Genomic DNA, 23,158 nt, shown 5'->3' with positions numbered 1-23,158 from the left:
CTTGTTTCTAGATTACTGCACCACAATAATACAAATATAACTGTTTTCATATTATTCAAAGTTTTCTCGAAAAGTCATAGTACATTAAAATAAATTTATAAGACCCAAAAAAATGTTAGTCAGCGGCCTTGGCGCAGTGGTAACAGCGGTTCCTGTTAGAATACCGACGTTAAACGCTGTCGGGCTTGGCTAGGTCACCGTCGGGGTCTGCAGCGTGCTGCTGGAAAGAGGGGTGCACTCAGCATTTGTGAGGCCAAATGAGGTGCTACCTGATTCAGAAATAACGGTACCACACACGAAAATTAACAAAGGTCAGGAGAGGCGTGTGCTGACCACATTCGTATCCGCATCCGGTGACGCCTCAGGTCTGAGGGTGACACGGCGGCCGGTCGGTGCCGTTAGACCTTCAAGGCCTGTTCGGGTGGCGTTTGTTTGTTCTTATAACAAGGTTAAGAAATAAGATGTTCACTATATTAAGATTACTTGTGAAATTGTAACGTTTATTATCAACCCCTATTTATCAAGCTTTTTGTCGGAATGTAGCGTATATAGGACTGTCTTTTTGTGAAACATCATTGTTGTTGTTGTGGTCTTCAGTCCTGAGACTGGTTTGATGCAGCTCTCCATGCTACTCTATCCTGTGCAAGCTTCTTCATCTCCCAATACCTACTGCAGCCTACATCCTTCTGAATCTGCTTTGTGTATTCATCTCTTCGTCTCCCTCTACGATTTTTACCCTCCACGCTGCCCTCCAGTACTAAATTGGTGATCCCTTGATGCCTCAGAGCATGTCCTACCAACCGATCCCTTCTTCTAGTCAAGTTGTGCCACAAACTCTTCTTCTCCCCAATTCTATTCAATACCTCCTCATTAGTTATGTGATCTACCCATCTAATCTTCAGCATTCTTCTGTAGCACCACATTTCGAAAGCTTCTATTCTCTTCTTGTTTAAACTATTTATCGACCACGTTTCACTTCCATACATGGCCACACTCCATACAAATACTTTCAGAAACGACTTCCTGACGGCCGGCCGGTGTGGCCGTGCGGTTCTAGGCGTTTCAGTCTGGAACCGCATGACCGCTACGATCGCAGGTTCGAATCCTGCCACGGGCATGGATGTGTGTGATGTCCTTAGGTTAGTTAGGTTTAATTAGTTCTAAGCTCTAGGCGACTGATGACCTCAGAAGCTAAGTCGCATAGTGCTCAGAGCCATTTGAACCATTTTGACTTCCTGACACTTAAATCTATACTCGATGTTAACAAATTTCTCTTCTTCAGAAACGCTTTCCGTGCCATTGCCAGCCTACATTTTATATCCTCTCTACTTCGACCATCATCAGTTATTTTACTCCCCAAATAGCAAAACTCCTTTACTACTTTAAGTGTCTCATTCCCTAATCTAATTCCCTCAGCATCACCCGACTTAATTCGATTACATTCCATTATCCTCGTTTTGCTTTTGTTGATGTTCATCTTATACCCTCCTTTCAAGACACTGTCCATTCCGTTCAGCTGCTCTTCCAAGTCCTTTGCTGTCTCTGACAGAATTACAATATCATCGGCGAACCTCAACGTTTTTATTTCTTCTCCATGTATTTTAATGCCTATTCCGAACTTTTCTTTTGTTTCCTTTACTGCTTGCTCGATATACAGATTGAATAGCATCGGGGAGAGGCTACAACCTTGTCTCACTCCCTTCCCAATCACTGCTTCCCTTTCATGTCCCTCGACTCTTATAACTGCCATCTGCTTTCTGTAGGTGGCAGTTATAAGAGTTGAGGGACATGAAAGGGAAGCAGTGGTTGGGAAGGGAGTGAGACAGGGTTGTAGCCTCTCCCCGATGCTATTCAATCTGTATATTGAGCAAGCAGTGTTATTTGTCTCTATTAAAATACAACTACTGTATTTTACTAAAATACGGGTACTGTTTTTTTAGTTCTTTCCATTCGTCATGTACCATTAGTTTTTGGTTTCCAGTTGATGGATATTTGTTTTTGCTTTCAGTGAAGTAGTCAAATTTACTAAAGACGACGAAATTACTTACCTATATCTGGCGGTATCACCTGGGTGTCAGACTTACGCTGCTCTGCATTTGATTTCATCGACATGCAGTATACTGGAATAGCTGTTTGTGATGGGAAGTGTCATGCATAAACACATTGAAGTAATGCGATGTAACGAGGCTTTCAAGACAAGAAATACTCTCACAATTCAGAGGAGTTTTCATATAAATAAAAATAATTAGACCATGAATATTAACGAAGTTTTCAATGTCTGTGGCTGCCCTGTGATTGTTGCTTCTAGGTTCAAGTTTACATAATAATGTATCGTCTCCGGTCACTGTATAAGCCCCTTAGCGCGAGTGGTGTAACTCACATTATTCTTGCCTGGAGATATTCAACGGTTTCCGAGGATTATTAACAAAATTAAGCATTACTTTTTGTATTACTGTTTTTATACATGTTATTCTAACTCACATTAACAATTTCAATAAATCTTGTCCAGTTATAAATTTGAAAATAAGAACCCAAATGGTTACACTACTTGTGGAGCAAACAGGTAAATAATTTTATGTACTATAAAAATGTACATAGCAGACATCACTTCCATTCAGAGATCAGTGTCTTCAGCATTGTCAGAAGGAAGTTCAACACTATGAAAGTAGCAGCGATGAACAGATGGAATGAAGGGCAAAAGTTCTTCCATGTCCTTCTCTTTTGTAAGGGTCCATGATTCTGCACAAAGCTTTCTTTAAAAAAGTGTGTGTACATAGTTCCTTTGTTACTGTATTCATTGGATCATTAGTTATAACAGTAGCTGTTTTTCAATGGCGTCTTCCTTTTGGTGATTGACTTCGGCAAGTTTTCCACAGACACGAAGTCATTGTTTGTCATTACAGGGACATGAAGCGGATTGTTTTCCCTCGACTTGGCAATGATGTTGTACCAGTCACTGGGACAAAATATTTGTAATGTCTCCCAACGGTTCTCCCTCAGCATCATTTGGTAGATGGATACTTTTCAAGAACTTTTGGCCTCTGATTACAGTGTCATTATTTTCACTTACGGTTAGTTTCATTAATATTGTGGCTGTTTCCCAGTTCCTATTCTGTAGTATGGAAGTTCTGTTGTGTAGTATGTAGTTTGAAAGTGTCCGTTACTAGAATTTGTTTTGCGGACGGCTCTCTTGACGAGTTTCACCAAACAGGCACCACTTTCTTGGAAATCTCGACATCCAGTCAGTTCATCCCAGCAGTATATGAATCTTACGTAAACATGTAAATTACGTTTGTAATAAGCTACTTGACATGCCAGTGTAGGAAAGAATAGATATTTTTTAAATCAAACAGAAAGGCATATTAGGCGCTATAAAACTAATTTTTGAGTGTCCATTCTCATGCACTCCCGAGCTTTTTCAGCCTTACGTAGATGCGATTCGTGCTCTTGTTGAAGCTGTGCATTTTCTTGTTCATCTGTTGAATGCTTGTGTTTATTAGCAAAAGTGTCACATTATACACCAGTGTCCTTATGAGGTTTGTTGTATGTGAGCCTAAGCCATTACAGTTCAAAAAGGAAAAATGATGTTCATAATTACGCAACCAGAAGGAAAAATGACATTTATTACTCCACATTACGATCGTATTTAGCACAAAAAGGGGTGCACAGTGTTGCAACTAAAAGTTTTAACTTACCCAGTGGCATAAAACTGCTGAAGGACAACTAAGTACAATTTGAAAACAAATTGAATAAGTTCCTCCTTGACAACATATTCTATCATTGTGACGTGTAAAAGGTGGCGGGTAGGAATTACTGACTCACATAAGCATATTTAATCATAACAAATTGAAAAATTATAAATGTTCAGCATGTTGTAATATTTAAAAATTAATTTGTGATGTGAATGTAAAGTGACTCGTTCGACAGCATTATGATTTATCGTGCAAATGACCCATGGAACATGAAACCAACCAACTAGCTAACTCATTAATTTGGAAATGCAAGTTGAACTCGTAGAAAGTTGTACAATAAATATTTTCTTTAATAGGCTCTTTTCCTGGTCTTTGACGTGTTCTTTCTACAAATCATAGAGCAGTCGAATATACAGATTTTCTGGTAAATATCTTCTGTTTGGGTTGTGACTGATGGGAGGAGAATGATGCTATGTGATCATGTAGTATTAGTACTATTGCTTCTGGAGTTTTGTTACCAGGAAATTTCTCATCTCTTTTATCTTCAACTAGAGGCTCTGTTTCTTATGGCTCGGGTCATTCTATCAGCAGAGAGTTTGAATGTTTCCAAGAAATATTTTTTGCATTCTACCGTATTTCACTTATTCGACCAATGGTCACATCGAAAATGTTTTGTTGAAGAATGACATGGCGTTTTATGTTTCATCAGGCCACGTAACAATGCATTTTGTGCACAGAAAGACTCTGAATGTGATGAAAATCATTCGTAGCTGGATTCCTTATCATCCCAAATAACTGGTTTCGCTATGCTGTTTTTTTTTTCACTGTAACTAATGGTGAATTACACTGAACATAATTCAAACAGTAAGATAAGTAAAACTCTATGACTGGGACAGTCATAAGATCGAACATCCACAGCAAACTGAAAAAAAAACTAAAAAAAAAAAAAAAAAAACAGGCACAATGGTGTAACTCCGAATTACACTACTTCAGCTCGCAACAGACGGGTGTCTCCACTTACAGCAGAAACCTAAACAGTTGCTATGCATGTTATGAACTCTACCATTTGCGCAGTTAATAGAATGCCACTTGTTGAACAAGATCCCGAGCCTGTCACAAAAAAAGAAAAGATGGAGTTGCACTACTTGGGTTTAAAGAGTTCATACGTTTATTCAAGGACTTACCCCGTGAGGTGCACGAGAGGACACATGCCTCGAACTCCTCTCTAAGAAGAAAATAAAACACTTTGCAGGCAGATCTCACTTCCTGCCCCGCCTGTTTGAAGAAAGGCAGAACATACAGTGGATACTGACTGGTAGCAAGCGAACGTGAAGTTATTTGTTGTGAAATGAAACCATTTCGTCATTCACCGCGAAACTGGTTGGGGTTAGAACTCCATACTCACTGTGTACAGTCTTGTTTACTTTTTCATATTGAATGATCCGCTCTGCATCAGTGAACATTACATTTTTACAATCTGTGAATATTCTCTGTGTTGGTAGTCAGCAGTCCTCGTAAGACATATGTAGAGGCAACGAAGAAGTAATACGAACCAAAGGAAGATAGTTTATTTACACTGAAAAGTTCGGGCTCGTGAGAAAGGCATGTACCTGCAAGACAATATTTCAGAAGTTCCTGGAAGACGTGGCGCAGACAAATATCGTCATGGGAGGGACACTTATGGGATGATCGACGTGACTGTGCCACCTTACCTGTCCATCCGAGAACTGCCAGCACGCCGGTGCAGCAACTGGGAAACGTGGCTCGCGTGTGGGCTGCTTCACAAAGCAGGCGACTTTCTCCCACCGCTACTGCGAGAGCGCGCGGATTGTTGCACAGGAGCCACTGTGCAGAGGGTAGGGGTAGGGCGGGAGCGAGTGCGCATGCGCGGATGGGCGACCCACGAGGCCGGCGGGTGCCGGCGCGGCTGTGTCCAGTGCAGCGCAGCTGCCAGCCGCCAGTAGGGTGCAAGCGCCGAGCCGGGACAGCAGGTCTTCACCTAACGCTGCGTCGCTCTTGTTGCAGATACGGCCAGGAGACCCCGGTGACGGCCGGCGTCCTTCCTCCGCTCGCAGCCCGTAGCGCCCAGCAGCTGCCGTGGAAAATGACATGGTCCTCGCAGCTCGGAAGGGACTCTCGTGAACTCTGCTGACATCGGAGAGCCTTCTTGTCGCGGCATATCTCTGCGGGCCTTCACGTAACGAGCCGCTTTGTTGTCGCTGTTGCTCCTCAGGCGAAAAGGCAGCCATTTACATTTTTTTGTGTTTTGTTAATCATTTTCGGGCAAAAATGAAACAACGGAAGCTGCCACTTTGAATAGTTCCGGACTCAGAGCCAGTTCTTCCAGTATTTTGTTGCTAGCGAGGGGAAGTGTCTTTTATCCCCAGGCGTAGAGCGCAGAGACAGTTTATTTCGGCTGCACTGCGTTGACGTATCGCGGACTGTTATCTGAGGAGGATAGAGAAACTGGATAGAGACATTCCCGTGCGGGATTTTGTTTGGTTCTTCCAAGTTCCTACCGCGCTCAGAAGCGGCATGACTAAGTACAAGATCCGGAGTGGTGCGGCGCCTTTCGGCCGCTGCGCCGACGACGACCCGGCCGCCGTGGGCAGCCAGGTGACTCTGACGTCTTTCCTATCGGCGGACGGCGGCGACGAACCTCTACCCTCGCGGACTGCAACGCCCGACGCCGTGCGGCTCGCCGACCTGTCGCCGCCGCCGCCGCTCACCTGCAGCACCTTCAACAACAACAACAACCTCGTAAACAACAATAACAGCATCAGCAACAACAACAACAACGTGCAGCTCAACAACCTCTACAACGGTCCTGCGTGGACGGGTGCGCTCAGCCGTAAGTACCCCACGCATTTCTCCAGCGCACGCGCGTAGCGGCCGACGCTGTACACTGCATGCACAAGAGGCCTGCGGGCGAGTTCTTGTCGAAGGCTTCCGTGTTCTCATTATGGTGGTGGTTTCTGATGTGCATGCCAGAGGTGGTCGGGATTTTGTGAACGGGGTGGCCCTATCGGCTGGGCTGTCAGCCGAGTAAACAAAGAGTTTACCACTAGTGTAGTTGCCTGTAGGTCGAAGGCAACGAGTTGCAACTTTGGATTAGTTGTCAAACGATATACCGTTAACTCAGTGTCTAGCCTCCTACTTCCACAGGGTGTTTTGACAAGTACGTAAAGTCAACTTTTTTTCATTGCAATAACTGCTTTCGGCCATTTACAACGATCTTCAGACCTGTTCCAAGTTACCACGTCATTTGGAAGAGTGTAGAATACTCAACGACCTAAATAGCCGGTGTAAGAAGTAATACGACATTCACAAGCAAGATATCTCGTATTTTTTTGGGCGGTGATAAAAGAGACTAGTATGGATGGAAAACGGAAAGGCATACACCATCCCCCATCCAGTTCCGATATTTTTCGAAGATCTCATTACTGTAGATGTGTAGTTTTCAGTAAATAAACAAATCTTACATCTATACGTCTGTTCTTTCGGACCTGACAGAAAGAACAGATACCACTCATGTAGATAAACAGGGCGGTTCATTTATAGTGACCGGGCCAAATATCTCACGAAATTAGCATGAAACGAAAATACTACAAAGAACGAAACTCGTCTAGCATGAAGGGGGAAACCAGATGGCGCTATGGTTGGCCCGCTAGATGGCGCTGTCATAGGTCAAACGGATATCAACTGCGTTTTTTTTAAATAGGAACCCCCATTTTTTTGTTACATTTCGTGTAGAACGTAAAGAAATATGAATGTTTTAGTTCCATTTTTTTCGCTTTGTGATAGATGGCGCTGTAATAGTCATAAACGTATAAGTACGTGGTATCACGTAACATCCCGCCAGTGCGGACGGTATTTGCTTCGTGTTACATTACCCGCGTTAAAATGGCCAGTTTACCAATTGTGGAAAAGGTCGATATCGTGTTGATGTATGGCTATTGTGATCAAAATGCCCAACGGTCGTGTGCTATGTATGCTGCTCGGTATCCTGGACGACATCATCCAAGTGTCCGGACCGTTCGCCGGATAGTTACGTTATTTAAGGAAACAGGAAGCGTTCAGCCACCTGCAACAAATGATGATGCCCAAGTAGGTGTTTTAGCTGTTGTCGCGGCTAATCCGCACATCAGTAGCAGACAAATTATTCAAGAATCGGAAATCTCAGAAACGTCGGTGTTGAGAATGCTACATCAACATCGATTGCACCCGTACCATATTTTTATGCACCAGGAATTGCATGGCGACGACTTTGAACGTCGTGTACAGTTGTGCCACTGGGCACAAGAGAAATTACGTGACGATGACAGATTTTTTGTAGACGTTCTATTTAGCGACGAAGCGTCATTCACCAACAGCGGTAACGTAAACCGGCATAATATGCACTAGTGGGTAACGAAAAATCCACGATGGCTGCCATAAGTGGAACATCAGCGACCTTGGCGGGTTAATGTATGGTGCGGCATTATGGGAGGGATGATAATTGGCCCCTATTTTATCGATGGCAATGTAAATGGTGCAATGTGTGCTGATTTCCTACATAAAGTTCTACCGATGTTACTGCAAGATGTTTCACTGCATGACAGAATGGCGATGTACTTCCAACGTGATGGATGTCCGGCACATAGCTCGCGTGCGGTTGAAGCGGTATTGAATAGCATATTTCATGACAGGTGGATTGTTCGTCGAAACACCATACCATGGCCCGCGCGTTCACCGGATCTGACGTCTCCGGATTTCTTTCCGTGGGAAAGTTGAAGGATATTTGTTATCGTGATCCACCGACAACACCTGATAACATGCGTCAGCGCATTTTCAATACATGTGCGAACATTACGGAAGGCGAACTACTCGCTGTTGAGAGGAATGTCGTTACACGTGTCGCCAAATGCATTGAGGTTGACGGACATCATTTTGAGCATTTATTGCATTAATGTGGTATTTAAAGGTAATCACGCTGTAACAGCATGCGTTCTCTGGAATGATAGGTTCACAAAGGCACATGTCTCACATTGGAACAACCGAAATAAAATGTTCAAACGTACCTACGTTCTGTATTTTAATTTAAAAAACCTACCTGTTACCAACTGTTCGTCTAAAATTGAGAACCATATGTTTGCGAGTATTACAGCACCATCCATCACAAAGCGAGAAAAGTGGTTCAACTAAAACATTCATATTTCTTTACGTGCTACACGAACATGTAATAAGAAATGGGGTTTACTATTTAAAAAAACGCAGTTGATATCCGTTTGACCTATGGCAGCGCCATCTAGCGGGCCAACCATAGCGCCATCTGGTTTCCCCCTTGAAACTAAGCAAGTTTCGTTATTTGTAGTTTTTTCGTTTGACACTTATTTCGTGAGATATTTCGCCCGGTCAGGATCAATGGACCACCCTGTATATGCGCCGTGGAGGCTAAGATGCTCATTCAGTGCAGAGCACTATTGGCAGAAACCTCGTGCGCGGCTTCGCTTGATGCGACGATCAAAAAAAGAGGAAAAAGGGCTAGGGTACGCTACTTTGGTAGTTTGCAACAAATAATAGGAATTTGGACTGATGTGGAAGGCGTGCATGGGTATTCCTTGCAATTGTGTCAAACCACTGTGCCAGGATGGCGTAGATGGTTTATGCATCTGCCTAGTAGGCAGGAGACCTGGGTTCGAGTCCCGACTTTCGTACAAATTCAATTCTTTCATTGCTCAAGCACGGCAGAGATCGGAATTCCTTCTTTCCAACCAAATCGTCACGTGCTTTATTGCAGGTCGCGGTCGTATAGCAATTAACAGACTACTACTCTCCAATGGCAGTAAGGGGCGGCCGAGTTTAACGTTCCCGCCCGACGGACGGATCTCCATCAGCGGTGTCACATGTCCTCTCTTCATAAAAGACTGCGGACAGGAGTGAAATTTAGCCCATGACACTGGCGCAAAGACTGGTGATCGGTCTCCTCTCCATACCGACCAAATACTGGCAATCAAAATTTCACCCACCACCAGGATTCGAATCGGCCTCCCGCCGAGTGGAACCCCACCGCACTGCTATGGAGGCGGGCACTATTTGTTAATTTACCACAAAACAAATATTTCGTTTCCGTTAGCAGCAAGCTGCTGTAACTAGAAAACCGTTGGTAGTAAAATACACATTTCTATTCCAGAATGAGATTTTCACTCTGCAGCGGAGTGTGCGCTGATATGAAACTTCCTGGCAGATTAAAACTGTGTGCTGGGCCGAGACTCGAACTTGGGACCTTTGCCTTTCGCGGGCAAGTGCTCTACCAACTTTTTTTATCTCATTTTTGTTCGTTTTCGTTCGTTGCCTCTGCTCGGGGCGGACGTCGTAAGACACCCGTTTAAGTTCGTCGTTGATCGATTAACTCAGTTTTTTTATTACAGAGGGCAGCTAACCCTCTGACCGAACACGCTGAGCTACCATGCCGGCTACGAACCGGACACCCTCCGAGTTGACCAACTGAGCTACCCAAGCACGACTCACGCCCCGTCCTCACAGCTTTACTTCTGCCAGTATCTCGTCTCCTACCTTCCAAACTTAGCAGAAGCTCTCCAGCGAACCTTGCAGGACTAGCACTCCTGCAAGAAAGGATATTGCGGAGACATGGCTTAGCCACAGCCTGGGGGATGTTTCCAGAATGAGATTTTCACTCTGCAGCGGAGTGTGCGCTGATATGAAACTTCCTGGCACTTGCCCGCGAAAGGCAAAGATCCCGAGTTTGAGTCTCGGTCCGGCACACAGTTTTAATCTGCCAGGAAGTTTCACATTTCTATTAATTGCTGTTTCTCCTTTTGAATGGTCCATACTATCATTTACTAACTCGTGTCTCCTCCTCACTGCAGCAACCTGCATGTGTCGAATAGTGAAGGTCAGCGCGACAAACCAGCTGCTGCATTGCGTTTTGCCTACTCTGGCAAAACAGAACACCTCGCTTACAAACTATGTTACCTCGTAATTACTTACACCGATTTAGTCTTTCAAAGAGTGTCAAGAGGTCAGCAGTTACGTAGAAATGCAGTACGCGGTCATCTGCACTGCTGATCTTCCGCTTGAAGTCTCTGAAACTACCGCCCCGGACTAAAAGTACTAGAACGAACACAGTATACAGAGATGCGTCGTGGCAGTTCCCAGATGAATTATTTACAGTGATTATCTGCAAATTTATATTTATAAATGAATGATAAAGTTATTAATTATATTGTAATTGAAGTTCTGTGACTGAGGTCAAATAGTTCGGAATTTACTAAGCAGGAAGAAATCGTTATTAAACTTTATAGAATAGCGTCTGTCGCCCATGAGCGGAATTTGAGCCACATGATTTGCGAAGTCAACTGTTTGGCATCGTGCTAATAGACCTCTCTTCCAGTTTCAGATGTTCATCTATTTAGTGTTGACAGTATATCAGTCACTATATCTCTCTTGATACAGTGCGAACAGAAACTAATTTGCGAAGAAGGTACACATGGGCTTCGTACTATCTAACTAATCAACTTCTAACTGGCATAATTTTTTCTATAGTTTCTAAAGGGCACATCTACATTTGATATTCTTCGACATAACTTATTCTCTATTTGCGTTGCTTCTCGCATGTACAAAAAATACGCTTCGTCGATTCACTCGCTGGCTACGCGACGAAGCGATATCAGCTTTTTGTGTGAGATATAACGAAACGAAAGAATGAAGGTAATTTCTGTGTACAGAACGCATGTTGGCATGTAAACGTCTGTACCGCTTCTATCTGCAGATAGAGATGTGAAAAAGAAGTTCAAGTCACCCAGAATTTGTCTAGGTGCAGGTAAATATGACTAAAAATTTCACTTCCACAGTTAGGCATGTTGTCGACAGACCGCCTGTAAAGTTGAAACCGAAGTAGAAAATGGTGAGATGCACTTTCACGAGGCTTCCTATGCACCGTTCGGCATTGGAAACGTCGCACACCGTGACATCTGTGAACAAATGCTAGGCGCCGTCGTATTAATTTGTATTTCACACTTAGAATCATTAATCAACTGTATACTCTCTTTTCTATATCATTACGAGAATAATTTACTTACGTATCTACACTTCATATCTGATGACAGTAGAAAAAAAACTGATTTTTGGCGAACAGCGGTTTTGCTATATGTGGTAGCTGTAATTACCGATCGGCTTCGATAGTTATAACTTTTCTGGATACATTTCGAAAATATTAGAGATAGGCTGTGTAATAGTCTTTCCGCTGCCATCGTACCTGTCACATATGAATAATATTAGAAATGTAACAAGAAATTAGAGCGCATACAGAGGAGCATTTTTCTTTCCTCCCACTCGGGAAAGGAATAGGGTGGGGGACAAGTCTCATCTCACGGGCTTTTCAAAATGACTGTAGGACCGAAATTGACTGAGCCACGTAGTTCGTACACCGCAGTATATTAGTTCTTACGAAGTCCAAACCTTAAAAGATGATCTTCAGGTACCTGTTTCATAACAACATCTCGCATTTCAACGAGCGTGACCAGATGTGTAATTATTAAACATACTAACTCAACAGTTATTATATGGCCATGCACCGTGGCAGAAAATCAGATGATAGTATCATGAAGAAGGCGTCTGTTCTAAGTTTGTCAAGTGTTTCAATGATGCTGTTGTGGTGGAAAGCGATAAAATTGAGAAACATTAATTAAACCATAGGTATCTATATAGTATCGCACACTGTTTTTAAGTTTTATATGAAATACATCTAGCCCATAATCACGGCGATAGTTCACGTATTTACATTTTGTAAATGTAGCAGTAAGCGCCTAAACTACGATATAAGATCGCTTACACAAGAAACAAAACTGAAGATGTAAGAGCTGTGTGCCTCACAGTAAGTTTTTTCACCTTAAAACGCCTCATATAAGACTTTACATGTACACCGTTCTTGTTTTATTTTGGCCACGCTGGATCTTGTCGAACTCCATTTCTGTTATTTAGTTGAAGATTATTGAGAAAGGCTGCAACCAGGAACAAATACTTTTAAGAAGCATTATTTTACTGATACGACTGGTTTGGAACCATTATGCTCATCTTCAGATGACAACCTTTCTATCAGAATCTCCTGTAAAACAGGTGTAGTCATCTGAATATGAGTAAAATGGTCTGAAACCGGTCATCAGTGTAAAATAAAGCTAGGTTCACAGAAGTATTAGCGGCTGGATGCTTTCTCCCTCAACAATCCTTAATGTGTTACTGTATACACAATGTTTTGTTTTCATTCTGTTTCGTTGTACAGTAATGCTGCGTTAGACCACACCTGGAAGTGGAAACTCACAGATTATTCAGTATTGCAAAAATCCAGAAAACAAGTAGTTTGCGACACGCCGCCAGTAATGACAGCGGCGGAATGACGAACGCTCTTGTTCTGTTGACGTAGTGAACACTGATCGAAGGGAAACTGACGCACGACGTGTACCGCAGGGGGAGGACACGGTGCAAACAGTCGATTCTCGGTGAAAGTTTCCAGCAAACTCTGTTGCCTTCTCCGTGGCGCAGCGAACTCTTTGTCCACCTGTAGGTGCAAATACCAATCGCTCTCATAAACCGCCTCGCTGCAGAGAACTTTTCTGCCAATGTTGATCTCCTTGTATGCTGACCTTGCTCAATTTGCATACCGCGGGGGAGAAACCGCTCCACATACCTAACGTTCTGTGTTCCACAGAACTGCTGCACGCTTAATTCTTTCGCTGCTGTTGCAAGCAGGATTTGCGAGACGTGCTTTGGCGAGCGAAAATTTCGCATTTCTTCTTTTATTAAGTGACTAAATAATGTAGTGAAGAGAATGCGGTTGCATCTGCGATACTGTGTCTAAACTTCATTTGGCCGCAGGAATAATTTCCGAAGCACCATTCCACGTGATACGCATTATTTTTTTCTGAACGGGGGCTGTGTTCGGTCCTGGATCTCTGCTGTCGCGCCGGAGCAAGAAGGGATTGGTGAACTGTACTCAACTCACAAGGTGTAAATGTAGATGAAAAACTTCGATATAAATTCGTTATTCGCTGAATGAGAATAGCTTGGCGTCAGCACCTGTTGGTGACGTATGTATGTATGTTTGAGACTGTGGTATAGAGGGACGGGGGGGGGGGGGGGGATATAGACAGTGTGCCATATGGAAGTTTATGTCCGTGCGGGAGTCGTGCCCGGAGAGCCTAAAAGTTAAAGCGACCGCATGCGATAAGCGGGAAATCCGAGTTCGAGTCAGGCATAAATTTTCATACATCACCTGCCAGTAGTACATCTATACTTAACACAGCTGAAACCAAGCTATTTGTGTTCAGTGAATTTAGTTCGAAGTAATTTCGGGTGGCTGTCTTTCGTCAACAATGTCTGTTCACCCAGACATGCAAGCAGATACATGAGGAACACTGCCAAACCGAAGCTTCAAGTGGGATCATGAGGCGTGCTCGAAATACTCGAATGAAAGATTCCGTTGGCCATAGTATGACAATATTACTCCTTTGCCCCTGTCGACGTTCGGAGAGGGTAGTCTGGACATTAGAGAAGTTGGTGGGTGATATTCGTAATTCAGTACACGTCTGTGCGACGAAGTGGTTAAATACATGGCAACTGGCGTTTCCTCCCTCTCTGTACATATCGGCCGGCCGAAGTGGCCGAGCGGCTCTAGGCGCTACAGGCTGGGACCGCGCGACCGCTACGGTCGCAGGTTCGAATCCTGCCTCGGGCATGGATGTGTGTGATGTCCTTAGGTTATTTAGGTTTAAGTAGTTCTAAGTTCTATGGGACTGATGACCTTAGAAGTTAAGTCCCATACTGCTCAAAGCCATTTGTGCATGTCGTATCTGACGACAATTTTTCTGGTGTTCTCTGACGACATTCTGAAGATTAAAAGGTTTGGTCTTCAGGATTAAGAACGCAGCTGTGTGAGTTATGACCACAGTGATTTCTTCCTTGAGTCAATTGCTGGACTGACGGCAATACGCTGTCACTTAAGCTTCGTCTTCAGCAGCTCGACATTCACTGATGAATAAAGACCTACTCGAGAACCCTCCCATGCAGTACGGTCTTCCTACCGCATAGAATCCAGCAAAGATCTTCCGCGGCCATCGATCATGTAATCGCACGTCTGCACGTCCCTACCGCCGTCTCATTCTCATTACAACTATAGTCTGTTTCCTGATGCAGTTGTTTCTTTTCCTGTCCCTCGAAGTAAATCCCACCATGAATATTTCCACAGTTAGATGAGCACTCCACGTGGTTTTTGCATTATAATCCAGTCTCACTGTCGAAAATATAAGTACAGTAGTAACAAGTGCAAATTCAAATACCGCTTCTGGAAGCATCATAAGTTATTACCTCTCACTCCCTCCCCACTCAACTTGCTTGCCGTCACCCTTGTGTATGCCTAGGATCATAGTAAAGATGAAATAAATAGGATATTTTCATCGTAAGAATAAGGAATAATTATATATTAGAGTAATAACACAACTTGACATACAAGACAGAAATTAGGCAGAAATTACGATTGGGCAGTTGTTCTGGGAGAAAAACCCAAGAGGACTGGAATGGCTTGGTCTGGGAGCCCATTCTGAGAGAATTACATAATGTAGGCATAAAGTGAAGCTAAAACAAAATCCTGAAAATGCTTCTTATTATACATCATTGGTCCTGAATGCACAGACTTAATTTTCATGCTTTTTTAGTCTTCCACAGTTAGGTGAAAAATCACACGAATCTTACAGTGGAGAAGGCGAATCTGCGTAGACTGTACTCGATAGTGCAATTTCTATTTCAGGCAAGTAGCTTACGAGATACTCGCCAACCTACCCTCAGTTAGAATTCTGCATGATTTTGTATTAAATCTGGACGATTATAGCAAATGAAAAATTCGAAGAAGTGCAATGTGATTTGTCATTGTTATGTTTTCAGGTTATTGAACGTCACCAAGAAACAGTGTAAACTCAGTCAGGGTACCCTGCACGAAAGGCATCCCATGCAATGTGCAAGACTGCTCTTAAAATTTTGGTAGCCTGTCCACACAAAAGATTCTTAGAAAATACTGCCTCGTGGTCTTATGAATTACCTCCCAGGGAGATGGTTCAGTGGCTAAGACAATGCTTTTGCATTCGGAGGGCCAAACTTCAGATCGCATTTAGGTTCTCCGTAGTTTCGCTGTATCTTTCAACTCAAATGACAGGATGTTTTCTTTGGAAAGGACATGCCTGACATCCTTCATGGCATGTTTGTACTCCGTCTCCATTCTGTAATTGGCTCCCTCCGGAAGCTAACAGTGCATTAAAATTCCAGCGAATGAAGACCTCCACGTCTGGTGGTAAGCTTTTGTCCCAACTAAAATCCTTTTTTCCCTATAACGTCATGAGATGTAGTGCGGCTCATTCATCCTCGTGATCGCTGTCACGGTGATTACGTTACGGACTTTATTAACTGGTTGCCCAAGATACAGTCACTGTTTTCCAAGCGAAACGATGACTTGGCGAGCTAAGTAGCGGTGCTTTTAGTTATCTGCCCCAGATGTCAAAGTAGTGCTGAGGCAGCAGTTCCAATTTTTTACTTTCTGTGCTAGCTGGATAATATGTCATCGTTACATTAGTTAACACTACAGTGCTGAAGGCACTCGTGGGCGTCATGCGAAGAAATAGTCTCATCATTGCGTGTACGACTCCCATAAAACCTAAACACTGGTAAACAGGCTCTTTCTAAAAAAAAATGGTTCAAATGGCTTTGAGCACTATGGGACTCAACTTCTGAGGTCATTAGTCCCCTAGAACTTAGAACGAGTTAAACCTAACTAACCTAAGGACATCACACACATCCATGCCCAAGGCAGGATTCGAACCTGCGACCGTAGCGGTCTCGCGGTTCCAGACTGCAGCGCCTAGAACCGCACGGCCACTCCGGCCGGCTCAGGCTCTTTCTACTCATATCTGAATTATTTTGACATAAACCCTGATTTTTACCAGTGAACCAGTATCTGTGAACACTTCCCACCAAGGTTCGTTTTTTCGTACTCATTGTGCTCTGCCAGATAATATTTTACTACCTCCTCCTATCGGATCATGTCACGATATCGTGTCAGAAACTCATTTCGAATTGGATTGAATTCACAGGTATCGGGACATGTATTTTCCATCGAATTTAGTTTCATGAATAAGTTGAAAAGATTAACCATTTTACGAGTTACCGCTGTAACGTGGCCCTTCACGTAGCATTCTTATCGTTGTAACTCTTAATTACCTCCATGTGACGCCGCAAAAGGTTACCTGCACAGTCTCCACTGTGCAGACGAGCTTATGGTTTGTATTTCTGAACCTAAGCACGGGTAGCATTTGAAGGATGTAGTAGTCGTTTCAAGGCATCACTGCCGCTGTCAAGCTGCCAAGTCGCTCCAAACATTAAGATCTAAAATTATAAACTGGTTGCAAATCTTAAACTGAGTACACCGAAATGAGGAACTAATAGTTGGAAATGATGACCGCTAGTTTCAATGCAAACACTATAAATGCAGTTCTGTGCTCGATAGTCTATTGACTTAACTGAACTCTGGTTTCGAAATCATTTGTTCCCGTTGCTTGCTTACGTTGTTAGTGACAGGGATGCAATTTCTGCTCCACCAGCACTCTTGCCACTGTATTCCTCAAAGTGTACACATCGCTGGCAAGCTGGATGGTACTTATTGATGAATCTTCATTCCATCGTTCCCACACCATCTCCTCAAAATATAACATCTTGAAGTGCCGGGTATTCTGCCGAATACCAGTGTCGTCCATGCACAGTATTTCGACAACGCGATTCGTTGCCTTCTTCAGGTGCTACCTGAAACTGATTAAGACAAAGGGTCACGATGTCAAAATATTTTGCATGGTCACTCATAACCAGCAGAACACCTGAAACCTGAAGATGTCAACACATCGCCGAAAAAATCTAAAGAATTCCCTCAACAACTGCTGTGCGAATAGTTTTCTTGTTGAGAACCTTTTCCAGCTCTCTGAGACCGGCCCAATTTCTATCCATGCCGATAAATTTCTTCCTGCTAGGGCGACACTTGTACATTCGTTCGGTTTCTGGGCACTATTAACTGCTGCATTATTTGTGTAAGGCATTTTTCTTAATTCGTGTGACGAGTTGTGATCCGTCTTCGGCATCCAGGCGTGATCTGTTAACAATAAAAAACACCGTGGTCCCATCAAAAGCGATTGTGTGTTGTTTTAATAGGACCGTCAGTGTGGATGCGACAAGCATTTGTTTGTCATGAAACATACGCTGTCTGTAAATGTGTGCGTACCTGCGTTGATCCTTCAAGTCCTCGCGCCGCCCGGAATATTCATGTCCAACCATCGTTTCCTTCTCTCAAAATATTCAGTTTAGCGTCCTGCATTGTCCGTATAATTTTGACCCTCAAATCTTGGGGCACCCTGTTTAGCCTACTATTTTGTTCAATAATCACTGATGTGATGTGGGTATACTAATGGGACTGAAAACACTAAGGTAGGTGCTTAGTCGACATTTAGAGTGATTAGTAAAACAGTTTCCGAACCAAACGGTTATGCGATGCAGGAACCGTTGGCGGTTTGCTGGTTACCTCTGTCTCACAGTAATATTGACCATCAAGAGTCGCGGTGCTATTCCTTAAAATCGTTCAGTTTATTTGGTCTTTTCGGCCTGATTCTGAACAGGTTGTGTCAGAGTGGTGTCCTGTATATTACTTCTGTCATAGAGTGAATATGTCTTCTCATCATTCTCCATCTAAACAGCGCATCGTGTGCCGCTTTGAACGGTGACTGCAATGTGATCCTTGATATTACTGACCAGTTAGCGTCTTTTGGTGATGCTTAAATCAGACAGTGTACATTCTTCACATTACAGTGACATCTCCAGAGGTAACTGTCGATAATGAGGCGATGAAAATATATATTTCATCCCCCCACATTCTTCCTCCCCCCCTTTCTCTCTCTCTCTCTCTCACACACACACACACATATGCGCGCGTGCGCTTGCACACAAACGTTCAGGGGCAAGACGCATCATAACATGGAACAACAAATTCGAATTCCTTGCACATAAATATATTTATTGTATCATCCACCAAAAATGGATAATTAATGTGGAGTGATTTTAATGCAGATCGATTGCTTACTGCAGCAGTTGTATAGTACATACTACGACTAGCTGAAGAAGGAAATAAGTCAGAACATGTGTTTTTAATGATCCGCCAGTGTTTTCTTTTGCCCTGTTTAATCGGTTTTGGTATATAATTTTTGTATCTGAATTTGTGTGCTGACGTTTACTCTTTATTTTATTTTCTTATGCATATTGTGTAAGACGTTATGAAGAGAGAAAGAAAACGTGAAGGTAGTACGCTGAACACGATACTCTTAAACGCGTGCACACCATTCCGTAATCTGATCGGTCGTCTCAAGGACATGCTCTAGAAGGATAAATGAAAGGCGTGAATGAAGGCACATGATCACGTTATTGTTTTCGTTGGATGGCTGTATTATGAATGTTTTGACGCGCTTGACTGACGGAACCTTGAAGCGTGCAGTTTGCTCTTTCTTGCTGTCTATCTGGAGCACGACAAAGAATGCATTTAAGATGTATATCGCAGGCTCACAGTGTAGCGAAAGTGGCAACAAACTTCTGGAATGGTCTGAAATGACAGCAAGAAGAAATCGAATAGATAAGGCCAGCGATAACACGCTACGCTACCATCTGGAAGGCCAAAAGTTCGAGGTGAGATATCCTGGCCTCCTGTGGTGGGAGATCCCGTCTTTCTTAGTAAATCAGGTGGTGACTATTGATCCCTACAATGTGATTTTAATGCGTACTGACTAGAGGTGAGGGTGAACTAGAGAATTGTGGTCCCTATAAGTCATTTTAAGTCGTTTAACGCCTTATTCACACAGAAGGTGCCACTTGACTGAATCTTTTGTTAGCTTTATAGTGTTTTGCTTTCACTTTGTCCAACTTAACAGACCATTTGTATCATATGACAGACCTTTGTATCATATCATCTTGAATCTCTGGAGAATGAATATTGTACATTTTGTTCAGAGACCGAAAAAACGTCGGGGCAAGCCTTTTTAATGGTCATAAATTTTCATTACGATCAAGTCGAACTGATACCATCTTACGGACGATGTGAGCATTTTTATTTCCTTTACTGAAATTCCAGTCTTGCATCACAATGTTTATTTGTAATCAGGTAATGAATTTCGGTCGGTAATGACCATCATCAGGCCTGAGTTGAAACGTTTTGCATGGCGTGATATGTACAATGCAAAACTTTTATACTCAGGTATGAAGATGGTCATTACCAACCGAAATTAATTACCCAATTAAAAATAAATATTATGACGCAAGGCAGGAATTATAATAGAGCAAGTATTTTCCTGGATCGCTGGAAACTTTTTTGTTGTCACAACTTGTAGCATTTTCATTGTTCACATATGGCCTTGAGTGCTCATTGCAGTGTTCTATGTAATGTTGAAAACCTCATGCGATTTAAACAATGTGTGGATATTTCCCATTTAGATTTCTCATCGTTATTACATAATTACAGTGTTCAGCATTACGTACAGGGACCCGTAGCTATCACGGCACAATTCACCTCCATTATCTTCTGGCCTGCCAGATGTGGCAATACGACTGCATGAACTTTTACTGTTCTCACACTGTCTGCAGTATCGCTTCGTAATTACGAACAGTAACGACTGTAAGCCAGTTCTGTGGTTTTGGCAAAACTTTTATCCAGGCTACCAGGCTAGCTCTGCGTGGTTTCTTTTTTTGCGATATGCTCAAATACTGAGACTGGGTGTCTTCCCTTTCTGGATCTTTGTGTGATAAGCAATGCGGATAGCTATGATGAGCCGGCCGGAGTGGCCGTGCGGCTCTAGGCGCTACAGTCTGAAACCGAGCGACCGCTACGGTCGCAGGTTCGAATCCTGCCTCGGGCATGGATGTGTGTGATGTCCTTAGGTTAGTTAGGCTTAATTAGATCTAAGTTCTAGGCGACTGATGACCTCAGAAGTTAAGACGCATAGTGCTCAGAGCCATTTGAACCATTTTGAACCAAGCTATGATGAGTGCTTCAACTGAGTACAGTTATGTTCGAAATGAAATTCCTCGATAGCAGTCACATTTCAGTTTTTCACTCTTCTGATGGACTGGATAGATCAGAGACTTTTGCAATGTGTCGGTAGTTCTTCTAAGGTCCAGAGTATTTATATCAGCCGGTGTAGTCTTTCTTCAAGTGTCTCGCCTCTTGCCTGAATTATCTCAGCCGTATTCAGTCTTCGGCTGGCTCTTGTTCTTCTTACCGATTCTATTTGCAATTTGATCTCATACAATGTGGATGGGGAGCATTCTGGGTCGGCTGTGATTATAGACCTAAAATCGAACCATACTTCGGGTTCATTATAGTTGAGAAGGTGGTTGCAGGCTCGAATCCTGCCTCGGGCATGGATGTGTGTGATGTCCTTAGGTTAGTTAGGTTTAACTAGTTCTAAGTTCTAGGGGACTAATGACCTCAGCAGTTGCGTCCCATAGTGCTCAGAGCCATTTGAACCATTTTCAACTGACGACTGCGGAACAGGAAGACCATCTGACCGCAAAGTTAATTAAAATAAATTTGCCAATTCTTCAGTACAGTGGACCCTGTGCTAGAGGGTAGTAATGCTAAGAAGAAGAGGTAATTACCCTGGAAACGTTTTTCTTCCTCCAAGTGGTGTACACGCTCAGTGAGTGCAAGTTCAAAGTATTCACACTGAGTAAGCTTTCTCTTCCTACGCCGTTTTTAAATGAGCGTAGACTGACCGTACCCGTATCGTAGCTGAGTGCTCAGCCTATGGGATGACCATGCGGAAGCCCGCGGTTCAGTTCCCGGTACTTCAAGGTATGTATCCTCGTTGGAAGAATTGGTACGTGATGCTAAGCTTCGTCACACCAATCGAGGAAGTGGTAGCTGCGAGGTCTGGGAAGGTGATGACGGCAGGGAGGTCGTTGTACTGGTCTCATATCTCCAATGCCGCATTCGAATGACGGCATTGGCCGGTCGGTAGCCAGTGGCTCGTCGGAGCAGGAACGCGGAGCTGGAAATAGATTGATATAATATGTCTATTCGAGCAGTAGTTCTCAGGCTATTTTGGCAAATTTTCGAAAACTGGTTTTCAGTGAAATATCGTACATTCTTTACTGCTGCAGCTGAGCTTCTGAAAAAAAACTGGTTTGTGAAAGAGTTAAATGATATTTAAGATAATAATAGATAATTATTAAAGTGACAAATTAGGTGCGTCCCATGAGTTTCGAACACAGTGACCTGCCGTCTTCAAGCCTCGCGAGGTTCGGTCACATGGCCGAGCCACAGTTACGGGCTTGAAGTTTTGATTTTCCAGTGGCACTGATCCGTTCCAAACTCCAAAGAGATACCGTTGACACTGCGGGGCTAGAATCTTCAGGAGGGATGGTCATAGCAGAAAGTCGTGTTTTATCACAGTTCAAATATAGGAGAACCTCTTGGCCTCGAGTATTTCATGCAGTGACATGTTGTGTCAATTCTCCCTGCAGTACAGTATTTTATGGGAACCAGGCCCAGTTGTATGGTAGACGTAGAATACTGCAGTGTAGGTGGAATGGGCAGAAGCCATCACTGCTTGAAATATTTAAGACCAAGAGACACTACAACAGCCATCCTGAACAGCTATTGAATAAACAACCAGCATTCAGCTATTCTTCACTTCTTGATACTGCAAAGCCTGCTGATTACCCAATGCAGTTTTGTAAAACCTATTTACCCGCTATTTATTTTAGTTTTCTACGATCTCGAATGTATTATTTTGATTATTGCTATTGGCAGTTAATTTCTCTGATGATTGTAAATTTGATATTCCTGCTCACAGCATTATATTGGACAATGGGTCGCAGAAATAAGTTATTAGTTAAACAAATGACAAAAAGTTAGGTTTTTTTCCGTGTATAATGTTTCACCAGGCAGGCCGTGCACTCGAGTGCCGATAGCGCAGTCGGAGAGGGGAAAGTGGTAGCGGTGGGGGCTAAATTGTGAGCGATCATGGCACAGTAGGGGAGGTTCAGTTCGAAGACAGAATCTTTCGCGCAAACGCATATCTCACACGAACTGTAAATGACAGCTAGCGAGTCCTCAGACGATCATATTGACAGGTTATATTAATACAACAAATAATTTGAAAAATATAGACGTTCATTTTCAATAGTTTCTCGTTACAGCATCGACAAATAAATAGTCGCGTAAAAAAGGCGCAACCAAAGTAAAACATGTTCGACCACATTTGCCAGAAGGAAGTGTCGTCAAACAAAGAAGGTACAAAAAATTTAGCGTAGCAGTCAGCATTGCTTACTACGATACTGACATTGTGAAATTACGAACCGTGTCAGATTTATATTATGTATAACTTGCGTGAAAAGCT

At 43.1% G+C, this 23,158-nt stretch overlaps 1 protein-coding gene and 1 long non-coding RNA gene across 2 annotated transcripts in view; one reads left to right on the top strand and one right to left on the bottom strand.

Annotated features, from left to right (window-relative positions):
• Positions 1-5,495, bottom strand: part of LOC124595807 — a 146,876-nt gene extending 141,381 nt beyond the window's left edge. The window contains exon 1 of the long non-coding RNA XR_006978248.1: positions 5,405-5,495. This is a non-coding gene — a long non-coding RNA (uncharacterized LOC124595807). The remainder of the gene's footprint in view (positions 1-5,404) is intronic.
• A 144-nt stretch (positions 5,496-5,639) lies between these two features.
• The window catches only part of LOC124593970 (sodium-independent sulfate anion transporter-like), a 219,875-nt gene continuing 202,356 nt past the window's right edge, over positions 5,640-23,158 (top strand). The window contains exon 1 of the mRNA XM_047132319.1: positions 5,640-6,543. Within this exon, the coding sequence (XP_046988275.1) occupies positions 6,228-6,543 (316 nt within the window). The 5' untranslated portion in view covers positions 5,640-6,227. The remainder of the gene's footprint in view (positions 6,544-23,158) is intronic.

Source organism: Schistocerca americana, chromosome 2, assembly GCF_021461395.2.
Source record: "Schistocerca americana isolate TAMUIC-IGC-003095 chromosome 2, iqSchAmer2.1, whole genome shotgun sequence".
Lineage (NCBI taxonomy): Eukaryota > Metazoa > Arthropoda > Insecta > Orthoptera > Acrididae > Schistocerca > Schistocerca americana.
This window is presented reverse-complemented; position numbering and strand designations above follow the sequence as displayed.